We start from the raw sequence: 17,830 nt of genomic DNA, 5'->3' as shown, positions 1-17,830 counted from the left end.
GTGGTGAATCCAGTGCCATTGCTTGAGTGTCTAATAATTTTGGAAGAGTTATGTTGTCTAAAAACTGATCAATTTCCTTTTTAGATGGGTTTATTTGTGGTGAATACAATCTTTTATAGAAATCCCTGAAAATGTTGTTTATTTGTTTCGGGTCATATATTGTGTTCCCAGATGGATCTTGAACAGCACCTATAGTTGTTTTTTCTTTATTTGTTTTTAGCTGGTTTGCTAGAAATTGACCGGATTTATTACCATGTTCATAATTTTGTAAGCTAGTCTTTGTACTAAGAATTTTTTATTTTTTTTAATCAATTATCTCATTTAATTCTAGTTTTGTTTTGTGTATTTTGTTCAATGTTTCCTGATCTTGGTGGGACGCGTAGGCTTCTTCTAGGGATTTGATGTTTTTTTCTAATTCCTGAATATTTTTGTTTTCTTTCTTTTTATGTGACAAGAAAGAAATTATTTTACCTCTCATCACAGCTTTCCCTGCTTCCCATAGAACAGAAGCTGATGTTCCGGGAGTGTCATTATAGTCTAAATATGAAGTCCACTCTTTTTTAAAATATTTAATAAAGTCTTCATCTTTAAGCAGGGATGTATTAAATCTCCAGTTTTTACTTGGCGTAGTATTATTCTTGTTCATTAGTGTTAAAGATACAGGAGCATGATTGCTGACAGCTATAGGGTGAATCTCAGTGTCTGAAATGCCGTTCAGCAGTGAGCTGCTGACCAAAAAATAATCCAGACGAGAGTAGGAGTGATGGACATGTGAGAAAAAAGTACATTCCTTACTGGTGGGGAGAAGGGAGCGCCATGCATCGCAAAGACCAAGGTCGCTCATATACTGTTTGATTATATTTGTGGACTGCCAATTGCGCTGAGTTCCTGCTGTATTGAGCCTATCCATTTCTTCATTTAGTCCAAGGTTGAGGTCGCCTCCAAGAACAAGTGTGCCATCTAAGTGTTCAGAGAGTGCACTGAAAAAACCGTGAAAGAATGAGGGATCATCAACATTTGGACCATATACACTTACAATACATAGCTTTTTTATCAAGTATAGATAGTTTAATGATTAAGAATCTGCCCTCTGGATCTATAACTGTATCGAGTACTGTGAAATTTAATATTTTTATGTATTAAAATTGCTGCTCCCCTTTGTCTAGAATTATAACAAGCTGAGAACACATTAGGAAACTCAGGTGTTTTAAGTTCATTCGAACCTCTAAGAGGTCTGTGGGTCTCTTGTAAAAGGACAACATCTGCCTGTAGTTTTTTGAGTTGGTTAAATATTTTTAACCTCTTTTCTCTGGAGCCAGCTTCATTCATATTCCATGTAACAAACCTCAGTGGCCCCATAGATGTCTGTGTATAACTAGGGGTGTACGCTGTGTGTGTCGCCTAGACAGGTGGAGAGAATACATCACTTGTTCATGAATAAAGAGAAGGAGAGAGAGAAAAAATGTGTGGCGAGATGCTCCCTGAGTCCGACTATGTGTGTGCATATTTACTAATATGAGTACGCTTGGCTTAAGTGTGTGTATCCTATATGACTGCGTACGCTGTCTGACTGATGTAAATGTGCTGCCGTTGAGCGCATGATTGTGCGTGATCGTGCTGTGCGTATGTGTCGAAATAAAGGATGTTGTTTGTGGATGAGTGTGGAAGCAGGTGATCGAAGCAGTGAAATAAAGAAAGAAAGAAACCAAGGGCACGGGTGAGCAGCATAAAAACAAGAGAGGGAAAAGAGAGAGAAAAAACGAGAAGGAAAAAATAAACAAACAAAAAACCCCCGGAAACTTTCCAATTAAACCGTTGACGGAGAGTGACGGTGTTAATTCTGCTATGATATCACACTTAAGATGTGATTTGATACTAGTAAGTTAAACAGATGTTAATGTTAAGTTAATGCAAGTTAGTGTAAGTGGATAGGGAAAGGGTGTAGCGGATTCTTATCTGGTGTGAAGTTAATACAGCCACGGAGTGATGCCGGGGTCGCGGTAAAGCTGTCCGTCCACGTACAGCCGGCCCACAGCGATAACAGCGCGGGAGCCCTTCTGGATGAGGCCGTGTCGGATTGGGAAGAGGACCCTGCGTCGTTCCAAGATCTCTTTGGGGAACTGGCCGTTCACGCTGAAATCCGTTCCTTTTAATTCCCTGCCGCGGCTACTGTTACTTTTGTTTGAAGTGGCTGAATTTGGCCACAATAGGATGTGGTCTCCCGGCCGGCGACCTCATGGCCCACAAGCCATGCACTCTATCAAGGCGATGTTCTTTACGGTGTCCTCTGGCAGCTTCAGGTGGATTTTAATGAAGCTTTTCACCGTTGCCTCCGCGTCCTCTCCGGCAGATTCTGGAATACCAGAAAACACAGGGTTGTCTCTCATGCTACGGGCTTGTAGATCGATAACGGACTCTTTTATTTTTTTATTTTCTATGTTTAGCTGGGTCACGTTATCAGTGAGAGATTTGACCGACTCCCGTAGCGTGGCATTTGCAGCGGCGAACGTTTCCACCTGCTGCTGGCTGAACTCCAGGGATTCTCGCAGAGATTTAGGCTATGTCCACACGTACCCGGGTATTTTTGAAAACGCAGATTTTTCTATGCGTTTGCACCTTTTGTCCACACGTAAACGGCGTTTTTGGTCACTGAAAATGGAGATTTTTAAAAACTCCGGCCAGGGTTGATATTTTCTAAAACTCCGTTTTTGCATTTATGTGTGGACGAGAAAAACACAGAAAACGCAGCGTCAAAGATGTGCGCCTTTTTTGACGTCACAGTGTGCGTCACGTTATTGTTTCGGTGAAATGAATTTCTACAATACTGTTACTGTTAATTCTACTCTCTGCAGTGTTTAAATGCTTACATATACACACACAGTTACTCTCCCTCCACATATACGACTCGGTTCTGCTTCAATGCCCCAGCTTTGTTTACTTTTTCCCACCGAGGCTTCTAGACTTCTGATTGGCTAACATTTCTACACAGTTAGGAATATAGCGCCACCTGCTGCTTTGGCATGTTCCTAGCAGCGTTTTCCTTCATTTCTGCCTTTACGTGTGGACGGGATTATTTTTTAAAATGAAAACGGAGAATCTGCGTTTTCAAAAATACCCGTGTACGTGTGGACATAGCCTTAAATTCCCGGTGTAAAATCTCCCCCAGAGACAGCCTAGCATCGAAACTGGACAATCGCTTGTCGATTGACTCCAGGATGTCTGCAATGTCTTTGAAAATGATGTTGTGCCGGGGGAGTCTGCCGGGCGACATCTCTTTGATGACGATGTCTCAATTTTGGCCGGGGAAGATGCACTCTGAGCCTTCTTCATGACTAAATCTTGGAAACAGCGGTCAATGTAATCTTGGAGAACGTCTAAACTCTCCCCGATGTTCTCCAGGGTATTAGAGATGATAGGACAAATGTTGTTAGTTATATGACAATTGATTAGTATATCTGGTAATACTGAAGCTTAAAGAAACTTTGTTCAATTCTAAACTACCATTCGCTTTAATTTTCCGCCAAAGTCTCTGGCGTCTGACGTCAGTTACAGCATGAGTCACTTACCTTGTCCATCACTTCCGTCACTTACCTCTCCCTCCGTTTTTCAGTTTGTGTAATTCTACTTGAATTAACTTTGTGTGTAGCACATTTTCACTTGAACATTTATTGTAACGCAATCCCTCAATAATTAAAATTCATATTAAGAGTTTCTGTTACTTTTTAAAAACTCTGCTGTCAATCACCATTTATTTCTTTTATGAAACTTATTTTATTAAATCACACATTTTGTAACTCAGACTCTCAAATTAGTGTCTTCAGAGTGTTGCTTCAACCGCACACACATACACCCACACACACACTCTGATAATTTTCAGTCACATAAAGCTGGATATTAAGACTTTTTTAGCATCTGTTAGCTGTGATGTAAAGGTACCCAGGGGGGCATTGCAATCTCTTTCTACCCCAGGTCACAAGATACACTCCACACAGGAGTCATCACACTAAAGACTGGTTTGCAGCTGCCTGGTAACAAGGCAAACTTGAAAACCTGGAATCTTCCCTCTGAGTAGCCACAGCAACATTTTGGTGATTAAAACAATCATGTCGAGGTTTTTTGTGACACTGTTTTCAACCAGTCTGACCCAGTGATAGCCAGCAACCACTCGGCAAACAGTATCAGAATGCACATTTTGTTGCTAGTGACAGGAGGTTGCCAGTGGGTTGTTAACCCTTTTCTAGGCCTCTATAATTGAAACCAGCACTATTTGACAACCAGTGTTGGGGTTATTACTCAAGAAATGTAATGTATGGCATATTACTTGTTAAATGTCGTAAAATTAATATAGTACATTATTGATAGAGAAAGTAATTTGGTATACCATTTGGTACATTAAGGAAAGATTTCTTTTTTCTACAGTATGCTGATCTCACAGGAGCCAGGCTGCAGTATCTGTAGAGTCACAATTAGTTTCACTGCTTTTCTAAACCAGGGGTAGAACATAGCATAAATCAAAGGGTTTAGACAGGAGTTAAAATAGTACATATAGATCGCAATCGATGCAGATGAGCTATTGAGCAACTCGTTTCCAAAAAGTGAAACAATGAAATATGAGCAGAAACATAATAGAAACACAAGAACAAGAACACCCAGAGTCCTGGCTGCTTTTAACTCTGATTTCTTTGCTGTTAGAGTCACTGAGAGCTGCAGTGTGACAGCTGTAACCTGAGAGCGCATGGCACGGGCCTGAGACACAGCCACCACAAACACTCTCATGTACAGAACTATGATGACAGTAAGTGGAATAATAAAGGATATAAAAAGGTCAACAAATCCTGCAATGAATTCAATGAAAATTATACATCTTCCATAGCAAGAATTATGCTTGCCTGGTTGACTTAGATCATCTATTAAAATCACATAGCTGTAGAAAACAGAGCAGAGCCAACACAGACAAACACAAAGTTTCACTCTTCTCTCTGTGATTCTGGTGGGGTAATGCAGAGGGTCACAAATAGCCACATAGCGGTCGACTGATATCAGCACCATGTTGCCCACTGAGGCAGAGGCAATGATGTACGATACATAATTATACAGAGAACATGTGAGCTGACCAAGAAACCAACACGCTGTATTTCGCAGGATTTCTCCAGGCATAAACAGAAGACCAACGAGAAAGTCAGTGACAGCCAGAGAAAGGAGCAGGATGTTAGTGGGTGTGTGGAGCTGCCTAGAAAGATAGGAAAATATAATTTAAAAAAAAAGTCAACAGAAAGAAAGTATTCAAACAGATATAACAAATCAGGTATACACTTGTAAAGCCACAGCAGCAGGTAAAAAATATGAAACTCTGCCTGAAGTGGGAGACTGCAATGATGACGAGCAGGTTGAGAGTCACAGTCAGCAGAGACATTGAGGACACAACAATATAAAGGAGCAAAACTTGAGACAGAGGAGTTGTAGGTTTCTTGCAGGAGATGTTGAAGAGTTGTGGAAAGCAGAGCTCTGCTCCATCCTGAGTATCCATCTCCACAGACCTGCAGAGAGCTCCAGCTCTGGCTGAGTTATGACTACAATTAGTAATATAACTGATCCCAACACCACATCCTCTCAACTCCTCCCCTCTTCTTTCTTTCAGTTTTTATTGGACATTGATTTCCCCCTTCCCTTCGTCTTGGCCAAAAGCTTCACTACTTTCTTCTTGTAGGCCTGCCTCTCTCTCTTTTCTAAATTCCTTTTGGATATGTTGTACTTGCGTTTTTTTTAATTGTGTCCTAATCTCTCTCTCTCTGTTCATTCTAGGTCAGAAATGGAAGTCTCAGTTTTTTAATTTACTCAACTTGTCAATCGGTACGCCCACAAAACCCCTATACAGGATGTCGATTTCAGCTCGCTGATAAAAAAAATTTAAAAAAAAGGTCCTAATCCCTGATCCTATGAGTCTTGCCCAGTGGACAATGCAGGATTCTGATGCTGATGTGGGTGAGGGGACTCACCCAGTACTGGCTACCTCAAAATCAGCCAGGTGTTTTCCATAATAACCCTGACAAGACGTAACCTGAGTAGCTTATTTAACATGGCACTTGTTATTTCTGGTATAATTTTAGTAGCTTTGAAGGAAGGGTAACCTGTGTGAGCTTTTTGCACTAATAAAAAATAATCCTCATTGTTACAGCAATAAAGGATGAATGTGGAAACATACTTACCACCCCCAAATTATATTAATATTCAGTTCAGTCATTTTATGAAAATTTGTATACTTCTGAAGCTTGTAATGCAGCCTTAGTGGAAGATTTTTTTGTAATTTGGCTATGCACACTCTTATTTGGATAAATCCAAATTGAAGAATGACATTACGCCATCAGAAATAAATGAGTGTGGGGAGGCATGGTCGGCGTTGTCGTGCGGACGCACCTGCACAGCATCTGCTATCACGCCCACCGTGTTTAAAACCACGGGGAAGCAGGGGTTGAGAGAGTTGTGGTGTGACGTTATGTGCGATTGGCAGCTTGTGAGCTGCAGTCGGAAGGACTAACGATGGCTCTGATTAACGATTTCTGGAGCGGTGGAGGAGTGACCATTCTAGGTCAGAAATGGAAGTCTCAGTTATTTAATTGACTCAACTTGTCAATCGGTAGGTCCACAAAACCCCTATACTGGAAGTTGATTTCAGCTCGCTAAATTTAAAAAAAAAGTCCTAATCCCTGATCCTATGAGTCTTTCCCAGTGGATAATGTAGGATTCTGGCACTGATGTGGTTGAGGGGACTCACCCAGTACTGACTACCTCTAAATCAGCCAGGTGTTTTTCATACTAACCCTGATAAGACGTAACCTGAGTAGCCCATCAGTCTCACCTGTTAACCTGTTATTTAACATGGCACTTGTTATTTCTGGTATTATTTTAGTAGCTTGGAAGACGGGGTAACCTGTGAGAGGTATTTGCACTAATAAAAATAATCCTGGATTTCTACCTTTACTGCTTCACTAAAGGTCAAAAAGTGAATGTCCACAATTTAGGCTTGAATTGCAGGAAATTTTATTAATGGAATTCAGCAACACAATAGCATAATAAAATAATGAAAATCACAAAAAATATTGAAATCAATTATACTTTACTAATCTAACTAAGAATCTCTAAGTTTATTTTTATTTTTGGGGAGGAGAGATTGAAGGAGGGATGAGCACAGCCAGGCCTAGAGAGACACTCAGCTGGGCATTCAAGTTGTTGACAGTAGGAGCGATATTAGGCCCCTTATGTCAAACAGAGTGATTTGTGGCCCCAATAAAATAATTTGTGACCCTAGGAAGTAATAAAGGAAGTAACAAAAATATGATATTCATAAAAAATATGATATCAGTAAAATTATGATAGTCATCAAAAAATATGATATTCATCCAAAATATGCTAGTTCATAGCTCATTGTTTCCCCCTCCCCCCCACCCCCCAAAAAAGAACTAATTGATTATTTTTAAAAAGTTTCTATATCTAATAGCATTATTTTATTTTTAAGCCATTAAAAAAAGTTTTTACCTTTTATGCTTAAAAAACGCCATCTGGTGGTGGGTCAGCGCGCTCGTGCGTCTGGGACTGTGTTTGTGTCTTGGGGTCTGTGCTTGTGTCTCTGGGACTGTGCTTGTGTGTGTGAAAATGTGTTCAACCAGAGTAAATGGCCTGTATTTGTATAGCGCTTTTACTAGTCCCCCCTAGGGACCCCAAAGCGCTTTACACACCCAGTCATCCACCCATTCAAACACTGGTGGAGGCAAGCTACAGTTGTAGCCACAGCTGCCCTGGGGCAGACTGACAGAAGTGAGGCTGCCATATCGCACCATCGGACCTTCTGGCCAACACCAGTAGGCGGTAGGTGAAGTGTCTTGCCCAACGACACAACAACTGAGACTGTCCGAGCCGGGCCTCGAACCGGCAACCTTCCGATTACAAGGCGAACGCCCAACTCTTGAGCCACGATCGCCCTAAAAGTAAAAGTGCTTAGTTAAACTTGTGCATTTTTAACATACAGTATGGCGAGACATGCAGGTTGCATGTCTTGGGGAAAGACTTTATTTCATTTTATTTGCATTTGTTTAATCCGAACAAGGAGATTTAGAATCAAAGTCAGAGTCTCAAAAAACTCTCGCGATCCCCCCGAGCATAAACGCACCGCGGCTCCCAACATAAAAAACTTCCTGAAAAAAACTATTTTCTCCAAAAACGCACAACAACAAAAAATCCTAGAATAATTTGATCAAACTTTCTCTGTTCCCACCCAACCCTTAGGCAAATAAGCAGGAAACCTCCTGAAAGACCCTCCGTATTTTATCCAAATACGCGCAGCAAAAAAAAAACCCCTAGAATAACTTAGGGAACCCTCTATACGCAAAATCTTATATTCGTAAACAGGGGAAAACTCCTGAAAAAACCCTTAGTCTTTTTTCTTCAAACCAGCCCTCTACTAGCTCCGTCTCAAATTCAGCAAAGTCTAAGTTCTCCTTTCGCTCTCACTCGAACCGGACCGCAGCCAGCGCATAATTTTTCCTTCTTGCTTGCTCCCCGGCTCAGCTCCCAAATGCTGCTTACCTAGTTTGAAAATTTGAGCTGGAGACCAACTCCGCCTAACTTCGCCCCGCAGCCAAACACATAACAAGTGGGCGGCTCCCCTCGCACCCCGGTTAGCCAATCGGATACAGGTCCGATTTACCTTCACCGGGATAGGTTTATTCTCTCGCTGGCATTCAGGATAAATAATCTAACATTTCAGCTTAAATTTAATTGGTTTTTTTTCTCTCAGAAAAAACAAACAACTTTTCTCTCTTTTCAACATGGAAGCCAGACCTGCCAACCTCACTGTGGTCTCTCAGACCCCAGTAACTAGCTACAGAGCCTCAGCCACGCCAGCAGAACTCACACGAATGCATCTTTGTAGGGTTCAGCCAACATCCGCTATCCCATTGGAGGAGAGATTCCGTCTCAGCACTGGTGGGTTTTGGGGCTATGCTTTCAGCCTCCCCAAGAGCGAAATCTATTTCTACCACCTAAAAGCGGGTGAAAGTTTTGGATCGCTTTTACTTGCATCCGCCGATGGCCCTGGATACCCCACCTCAGAGCCCGCATCAGGCCTCAGTGTCTCCGGCCGCTATGCTTCCAGATACTCCGCCCCCGCCCTCATCACCTCAAGGATGGAACTCGCCAAGCCACCCTCAACTCGGTTGGCAATCACCGGACCAGACCCCCGCAAACACTTCAGTCTCCGGTGCCTCGCTTTGGGCTTTGGGCGACCCTGTATGCCGGGCCCTTTTCCGAGAGCCCAAAGACATTGATCCCCACCCCCACGAGAGCCGCAGTCAGCCTTCGGCTGTGGACAGCGATGAGGCGGCGACTCTACTCCCCACGGCTGTTATGGAACTCACAAAATTAACCGTTTAATCCTTAAGCACCGTTAAGATGTGTGTCAAGGATGTGAGGTCTCCGACCCCTTGCAGAGACGACATTCTTGTCTTTTCCCGCTGGAAAAATAGTACTTTTTCAGATACTATGATGAACTCTGCAAAAGACTATGGAATGGACATTTCACCAACACATTATTACCATTTTTACGGTTAGAGGGTTTTTCACCACCAGCGGCTCAAGTCAGAGGCGTTGCCCAGGCATATCTGTTTGAACTCAGAGATGTCTGCGATATAGAGGCCGCGCTGCAAGAAATTGACGCCAGCATCACGGGGGTGACCAGGACAGTGATTCATAAAGTACTAGGCGAGAATTACTCACTCTGGCTCTCCTAGTAATCATTTTTCTTCTCTTCCCTGTTATTTTTCTCAAATGTTTTGTTTTTCTTGTTTTTTTAGCTTTGTTGTTTTTTTTCTCTTTTTGTTTTTTGGAGTTGTTTTTACCCATTTTAAATGTATTGTTTGTTTGTTTTTTCATTACAGCAAATAAAACTTTCTTGGAAAAGCATTGCAAGAATCAAACTCGTTATTTGTTTTTACTCGTTCAGATGTTATGTTTTTAATTACAACAAATAAAATTGTTTTGGAAAAATCTTACATCAAATAAAGCTTTCTTGGAAAAGCATTGCAAGAATCAAACTCATTATATTGTTTTACTAGAATCAAAGTGTAATGCTCGATCATGAAATAAAACCATAGTTAAACATAACTTCAAAGATCACACATGGCAGATGTGTGATCTTTGATGTGTGATGTGGAGGACACAGCCGTTGTGGTTTTTAGAAGGACAGAGTGAGGAGGACGCAGGGGTAAGGGGGACTGGATGAGGGGCAGGGCTATGTAGAGCGCTGCGGGTTATTTCCAACCAGGACCAACTCAATTGTGGTTTTACTTAGCTTAAAAAGCTCTAATATTCTCCCAGTCTTTTCACCCACCATCTTCACCCAGTCCTGAGTGGGAATTCGAAGCATGGTGTTGAAAACACCGGACTGGGTGTTTGAAAGGTCCAACACAAAATCATCTGTGTGAGCATCATCGGTTGTTTGACAACTAGCTCTGCAGATCCACCTGCAAAATGGCGTGCTCTTGGTCTCCCACTGGGTGTATGTGACGGTCTTTCTCACCATGTTTAAAGGCCGGTGTCAATGGGGTTGTTGGTTGAATGGTGGAAACGCGTGGGCCTCTTTGAAAACCGGATGAGTCTGCTGGTCCCTGGTTTGTGGTTGCTGCGAGCTCGTTTCCCGCAGGCTCTTCTGGATTTCAGGGGTAGTGATGAGGGTCAAAACAGCCCAGTCAGAGCAAGTAAAAGCGATCAGCGGTGTTAGCGGGCCAAAACTTTCACCCGCTTTTAGGTGGTAGAAATAGATTTCGCTCTTGGGGAGGCTGAAAGCATAGCCCCAAAACCCACCAGTGCTGAGACGGAATCTCTCATCTAATGGGATAGTGGATGTTAGCTGAACCCTGCAAAGATGCATTCGTGTGAGTTCTGCTGGCGTGGCGGAGGCTCTGTAGCTTTTTACTGGGGTCTGAGAGACCACAGTGAGATTGGCAGGTCTGGCTTCCATGTTGTTTGTGAAAAAGAGAGAAAAGTTGTTTGTTTTTTCTGAGAGAAAAAAAAACAATTGAATTTAAGCTGAAATGTTAGATTATTTATCCTGAATGCCAGCGAGAGAATAAACCTATCCCAGTGAAGATAAATCGGACCTGTATCCGATTGGCTAACCAGGGTGCGAGGGGAGCCGCCCACTTGTTATGTGATTGGCAGCGGGGCGGAGTTGGTCTCCGGCACAAATTTTCAAACTAGGTAAGCAACATTGGGGAGCTGAGCCGGGGAGCAAACAAGAAGGAAAAATTATGCGCTGGCTGCGGTCCGGTTCGAGTGAGAGCGAAAGGAGAACTTAGACTTTGCTGAATTTGAGACGGAGCTAATAGAGGGCTGGTTTGAAGAAAAAAGACTAAGGGTTTTTTCAGGAGTTTTCCCCTGTTTTCGAATATAAGGTTTTGGGTATTCACATCAAGCTTCATTCAGTTTGTGTAATTCTACTTGAATTAACTTTGTGTGTAGCACATTTTCACTTGAACATTTATTGTAACGCAATCCCCGCAATCAGAGTGTTGCTTTGACCGCACACACATACACCCACACACACACTCTGATAATTTTCAGTCACATAAAGCTGGATATTAAGACTTTTTTAGCATCTGTTAGCTGTGATGTAAGGGTACCCAGGGGGGCATTGCAATCTCTTTCTACCCCAGGTCTCAAGATACACTCCACACAGGAGTCATCACACTAAAGACTGGTTTGCAGCTGCCTGGTAACAAGGCAAACTTGAAAACCTGGAATCTTCCCTCTGAGTAGCCACAGCAACATTTTGGTGATTAAAACAATCATGTCGAGGTTTTTTGTGACACTGTTTTCAACCAGTCTGACCCAGTGATAGCCAGCAACCACTCGGCAAACAGTATCAGAATGCACATTTTGTTGCTAGTGACAGGAGGTTGCCAGTGGGTTGTTAACCCTTTTCTAGGCCTTTATAATTGAAACCAGCACTATTTGACAACCAGTGTTGGGGTTATTACTCAAGAAATGTAATGTATGGCATATTACTTGTTAAATGTCGTAAAATTAATATAGTACATTATTGATAGAGAAAGTAATTTGGTATACCATTTGGTAGATTAAGGAAAGATTTCTTTTTTCTACAGTATGCTGACCTCACAGGAGCCAGGCTGCAGTATCTGTAGAGTCACAATTAGTTTCACAGCTTTTCTAAACCAGGGGTAGAACATAGCATAAATCAAAGGGTTTAGACAGGAGTTAAAATAGTACAGATAGATCACAATCGATGCAGATGAGCTATTGAGCAACTCGTTTCCAAAAAGTGAAATAAAGTAATATGAACAGAAACATAATAGAAACACAAGAACAAGAACACCCAGAGTCCTGGCTGCTTTTAACTCTGATTTCTTTGCTGTTAGAGTCACTGAGAGCTGCAGTGTGACAGCTGTAACCTGAGAGCGCATGGCACGGGCCTGAGACACAGCCACCACAAACACTCTCATATACAGAACAATGATGACAGTAAGTGGAATAATAAAGGATAAAACAAGGTCAACAAATCCTGCAATAAATTCAATGATAATTATACATCTTCCATAGCAAGATTTATGCTTGCCTGGTTGACTTAGATCATCTATTAAAATCACATAACAGTAGAAAACAGAGCAGAGCCAACACAGACAAACACAAAGTTTCACTCTTCTCTCTGTGATTCTGGTGGGGTAATGCAGAGGGTCACAAATAGCCACATAGCGGTCGACTGATATCAGCACCATGTTGCCCACTGAGGCAGAGGTAATGATGTAGGATACATAATTATACAGAGAACATGTGAGCTGACCAAGAAACCAACACGCTGTATTTCGCAGGATTTCTCCAGGCATAAACAGAAGACCAACGAGAAAGTCAGTGACAGCCAGAGAAAGGAGCAGGATGTTAGTGGGTGTGTGGAGCTGCCTAGAAAGATAGGAAAATATAATTTAAAAAAAAAGTCAACAGAAAGAAAGTATTCAAACAGATATAACAAATCAGGTATACACTTGTAAAGCCACAGCAGCAGGTAAAAAATATGAAACTCTGCCTGAAGTGGGAGACTGCAATGATGACGAGCAGGTTGAGAGTCACAGTCAGCAGAGACATTGAGGACACAACAATATAAAGGAGCAAAACTTGAGACAGAGGAGTTGTAGGTTTCTTGCAGGAGATGTTGAAGAGTTGTGGAAAGCAGAGCTCTGCTCCATCCTGAGTATCCATCTCCACAGACCTGCAGAGAGCTCCAGCTCTGGCTGAGTTATGACTAGAATTAGTAATATAACTGATCCCAACACCACGTTCTCTAAACTCCTCCCCTCCTCTTTCTTTCAGTTTTTATTGGACATTGATTTCCCCCTTCCCTTTGTCTTGGCCAAAAGCTTCACTATTTTCTTCCTGTAGGCCTGCCTCTCTCTCTTTTCTAAATTCCTTTTGGATATGTTGTACTTGTGTTTTGTTTTGTTTTTTTGTTGTGTCCTAATCTCTCTCTCTCTGTTCATTCTAGGTCAGAAATGGAAGTCTCAGTTTTTTAATTTACTCAACTTGTCAATCGGTAGGCCCACAAAACCCCTATACAGCTCGCTGATTTAAAAAAAAAAAAAAAAGGTCCTAATCCCTGATCCTATGAGTCTTGCCCAGTGGACAATGCAGGATTCTGATGCTGATGTGGGTGAGGGGACTCGCCCAGTACTGGCTACCTTAAAATCAGCCAGGTGTTTTCCATAATAACCCTGACAAGACGTAACATGAGTAGCTTATTTAACATGGCACTTGTTATTTCTGGTATAATTTTAGTAGCTTTGAAGGAAGGGTAACCTGTGTGAGCTTTTTGCACTAATAAAAAATAATCCTCATTGTTACAGCAATAAAGGATGAATGTGGAAACATACTTACCACCCCAAATTATATTAATATTCAGTTCAGTCATTTTATGAAAATTTGTATACTTCTGAAGCCTGTAATGCAGCCTTAGTGGAAGATTTTTTTGTAATTTGGCTATGCACACTCTTATTTGGATAAATCCAAATTGAAGAATGACATTACGCCATCAGAAATAAATGAGTGTGGTGGCATGGTTGGCGTTGTCGTGCGAATGCACCTGCACAGCATCTGCTATCACGCCCGCCGTGTTTAAAACCAAGGGGAAGCAGGGGTTGAGAGAGTTGTGGTGTGACGTTATGTGCGGCTGGCAGCTTGTGAGCTGCAGTCAGAATGACTGAAGATGGCTCTGATTAACGATTTCCGGAGCTGGGTCCGTGCCCGCTGGAGGTGGGGGAGCTGCCACAGCTGGAGATGGAGGAGACACACGAGAGTCCTCTCCAGCTGGGAGCGGTGGAGGAACTGTGTGGGAAGACATAGGTCCCAGTGTCAGGGGAGCCTGCTCGACCTGGGTCCGAGGTCTAGGCACGAGCTGCTCCAGAGTGACAGATGCCGGCCCAGCCACCTGAGCGTGGGCTTACGACTATCCCTGCAGGGTCGTGCCGGCTCGCCAGGTGGCCTCCGGACCAGCATTGCCGTCACTGCTGGAGGCGTGGGCAGCCTACGGAAGGGACACGGCCCTGTCGCCATGTTGGAAGCTAGCTGGGGGCAGTAGGTTCGGCCAGATCGTTCCCCAGCCTCAATCGGGCGATGGGGTTGTGTGGTGACGCTCTGATCAACGATTTTTGGACCCGCCGTGTCTCATTCACCCCACAATAAGGCTATCAAGTAATTGAAATATGGTATGGCCCGGTCCATATAGATTTCCCATCTAGCAAGAAACAGTTATCGGGTCTGCCGTCGTATCTTCACTGTAAACATACCACCGCAGACACAATGAAAATGCAATAGTATTCATCACGCTACTTTCAAGACGCTTCATACTTCATCACCATCATGCACTACCATTTCGTGCGAGTTCTGGTCATTTTTACCTGTGTTTGGAGACCCGGCACATGGCTCCTTTGTTTATATTAGGGATCAGCTGTTAGCACTGCGCCCTGCAGCTGCAGTTGTGCTACTGGCGGACAGACCTGACATCCCCAGTGAGGTGAGGAGGAAGAGAAGGGGGTGTCGTGCCTGGAGGGAGCGTTGTCGCATCGGAGACGTTACAGACATCTCTCCCTTTGTTGATCATGGGAAATGTGAGATCACTCCCTAATAAGATGCAAGAGCTATAACTCTCCCTCCCCCAGGAAGATCTGATCACAACATGGTGCACCTTGTTCCTGTATATGAGCCTTTAGTACGCAGGGAGCGACCAATCGCCCGCACAGTGCAGAGATGGTCGGGCGCGTAAGGGACCCGCACAGCCAGAGCCGAAGGTCACAGCATACCAGGGTCCTACCCTGGCCAAAGTTGGTATGCTGTCTGGACTGGCCTTGCACAGTGCAGAGATGGTCGGAGGAGAGCGAGGAGGCTTTTAAGGACTGTTTTGAGTCTACTGTGTGGGAGGTGCTTTGTGATAACCACGGGGAAGACATCAGCCTTGTGACCTGCCTTATGGGCTACATTAACTTCTGTGTGGATAACATCATACCCACCAGGACCATGCAGTGTTTCTCCAACAACAAACCTTGCATTACCCCAGAAATTAAAGCTGTCCTCAAGCAGAAGAGGAGGGCCTTCAAAGCTGGAGACAAGAAGGAGCTGAAAATGGTGCAGAGAGAGCTGAGAGGTCTGATCAGGAATGGGAAGGACAGCTACAGGCAGAAGATGGAAAACCAGTTTCAACAGAATAATGTTAGTGAAGTCTGGAGAGGCCTTAGAACCATCATTGGCCACACAGATCAAAACTCTCTGCCACTGGGGGATATGAGGTGGGCAAATGAACTGAATCACTTTTTTAACAGATTTGATTAAACCAGGAGACAGTCTTCAACATTGGCTGAACACTCACCCACTGCAGCTGTTCCCCCTCTGACACCTCAGTCACTTCACACCTCCTCTACTCACCCTGCTCACTACTCCCCACCCCCCAACCACAGCATCCAGCACACGTCTCTTTCGACCATCCAAGTTAGGAGGGAACTGAGGAGGATCAGAGCCAGGAAGGCAGCGGGTCCAGATGGCATCGGCTCAATGGTTATCAAGTCCTGCACAAGATCGTATGTGTGGGATGATGGAGCACATCTTCAACCTGAGCTTGAGGCTGGGGAGAGCTCCACAGCTCTGGAGAACTTCTTATGTTGTACCAGTGCCAAAGACTCCACATCCTGAGGACCTCAACAGCTACAGGCCAGTGGTTCTGACATCCCACCTGATGAAGATACCGGCAAGCTTCGACCTGGCACAGCTTCACATCAGTGGACCCGCTTCAGTTTGCCTACCAACCTGGCACTGGAGTTTTCTGGCTCCGTTCCTCTTCACCATCTACATTGCAGACTTCTCCCACAACTCCACCCAGTGCTTCCTGCAGAAGTTCTCTGATTACTCTGCAATAGTCGGCCTCATCACTGATGGGGATGAGAGGGAGTACAGTGAACTGACCCAATCAATTTCTGGTACCAGCAGAACTACCTACAGATCAACACTAGTAAAACCAAGAAGCTGGTGGTAGACTTCCACAGGCACAAACATCCTCCAATGCAACCACTAAGCATCGAAGATATGGACATTGAGGCTGTGGATGGCTACAGGTAACCTGGCACCTGGTACAGGTACTTTGGTGTTCATCTGAACAACAAACTGGACTAGACTCACAATTCAGATGCCCTCTACAGAAAAGGGCAGAGCAGGCTGTACCTGCTGCAGAGACTGGCCCTCTTGACCCAGTGCAGGTGGTGAGAATGATGGCTAAGCTGTCATCCATGTTGGACAACATCTCCCACCCCATGCAGGAGACTCTGACAGCAGTAAGTAGCTCCTTCAGTGGCAGGCTGCAGCACTCATGATGTGGGACCTAGAGGTTTCACAGGTGTTTCGTTCCAACCGCTGTCAGACTCTAAAACATGGTCTCTGTAGATGACCACACATGTGCAGACAGACACACACAAACATCCAATACACCATGATAGCTGTCAAAAGAGAATTGTACATAGTGTGATCAGCTACATGAAATGTGTCTTTTTATGGATCACTAAGCAATCCACATGTCTACGTGACTTTTCACATAAACTCTTGTGTGATAAACTTATTTAGCAACTAACAGCTTCCTCTTTTCTAAGAACATACAGATTTAGAAAAGGGGAACCTCAACTCTGAGTTCTTAGAATAACTTTGTTATATTTGTACACACACAAGCTTGTATAAATAAAGAACGCAGACAGTGACAGAGCACGAGTCCATGAGTGCCTCCTGCGAGGACGAGCGCTCTGTGGCCGCCCTCGTGAGTAAAGACAACTGCAGTGTTTGTGTTTTCTAACTCAGGTGTCTTAGCTGAAGAATTGCACTACTCGCTCTCCAGCACTACTCGCTCTCCAGCGAGTAGTGCGGTGCTCTTAACGGATAATTGGAGCTGAGCTTCCCTCCCTCCAAGACATCTACAGGAAGCGGTGCCTGAGGAAAGCGGGGAGGATCATCAAGGACTCCAGTCACCCCAGCCATAAACTGTTCAGACTACTTCCATCAGGAAGGAGGTTCTGCAGCATCCGGTCCCGTACCAGCAGACTGAGAGACAGCTTTTTCCATCAGGCCATCAGACTGCTGAACACGTCATAGACACCTCAGCTTCACTACTGGAACTTTAACATTATGCACTCCATACTGTACAGTATGTGACAAAGTGGAGAAGCAGTTGTAATTCTCTCCATTTGTCCCATATGTGTTTACCTTTTTTTTGCACATTGTACACATTATTCTGTTTCTATGT

The 17,830-nt window shown here is 43.7% G+C and overlaps 2 protein-coding genes across 3 annotated transcripts; both read right to left on the bottom strand.

Annotated features, from left to right (window-relative positions):
- Positions 1-4,413: 4,413 nt before the first annotated feature.
- On the bottom strand, positions 4,414-5,530 carry LOC146690395 (trace amine-associated receptor 13c-like). The gene is made up of 2 exons (XM_085434956.1): positions 5,355-5,530; positions 4,414-5,230 (listed from the first exon to the last, which is right to left on the bottom strand). Exons 1-2 carry the CDS (start codon positions 5,525-5,527, stop codon positions 4,414-4,416), a joined length of 990 nt encoding a protein of 329 aa, XP_085291082.1. The 5' UTR covers positions 5,528-5,530.
- A 6,619-nt stretch (positions 5,531-12,149) lies between these two features.
- LOC146690394 (trace amine-associated receptor 13c-like) lies at positions 12,150-17,587 on the bottom strand. Of its 2 annotated transcripts, none has more exons than XM_085434954.1 (3): positions 17,579-17,587; positions 13,091-13,251; positions 12,150-12,966 (listed from the first exon to the last, which is right to left on the bottom strand). In XM_085434954.1, the coding sequence occupies exons 1-3, from the start codon at positions 17,585-17,587 to the stop codon at positions 12,150-12,152; spliced, it is 987 nt and encodes a 328-aa protein (XP_085291080.1). The 2 variants fall into 2 exon arrangements, with proteins under 2 accessions (XP_085291080.1, XP_085291081.1); XM_085434955.1 differs by lacking the exon at positions 17,579-17,587 and adding an exon at positions 15,649-15,671 and having other exon boundaries at positions 13,091-13,273.
- Positions 17,588-17,830: the final 243 nt, after the last annotated feature.

This window comes from Copadichromis virginalis, linkage group LG16 (assembly GCF_057382275.1).
Source record: "Copadichromis virginalis isolate Kocher_CV1m ecotype Utaka linkage group LG16, C_Virginalis_male_GT1.1, whole genome shotgun sequence".
Taxonomy (NCBI): Eukaryota; Metazoa; Chordata; class Actinopteri; order Cichliformes; family Cichlidae; genus Copadichromis; species Copadichromis virginalis.
This window is presented reverse-complemented; position numbering and strand designations above follow the sequence as displayed.

What these genes read in the sequence shown, in the direction of transcription:
- LOC146690395 (XM_085434956.1), bottom strand. Translation starts at nt 5,527, where the DNA reads ATGGATACTCAGGATGGAGCAGAGCTCTGCTTTCCACAACTCTTCAAC. An exon ending in ATTGCAGTCTCCCACTTCAG is followed by an intron (nt 5,231 to 5,354) that starts GCAGAGTTTCAT and finishes CTATCTTTCTAG; the next exon opens with GCAGCTCCACACACCCACTA.
- LOC146690394 (XM_085434955.1), bottom strand. Translation starts at nt 13,263, where the DNA reads ATGGATACTCAGGATGGAGCAGAGCTCTGCTTTCCACAACTCTTCAAC. An exon ending in ATTGCAGTCTCCCACTTCAG is followed by an intron (nt 12,967 to 13,090) that starts GCAGAGTTTCAT and finishes CTATCTTTCTAG; the next exon opens with GCAGCTCCACACACCCACTA.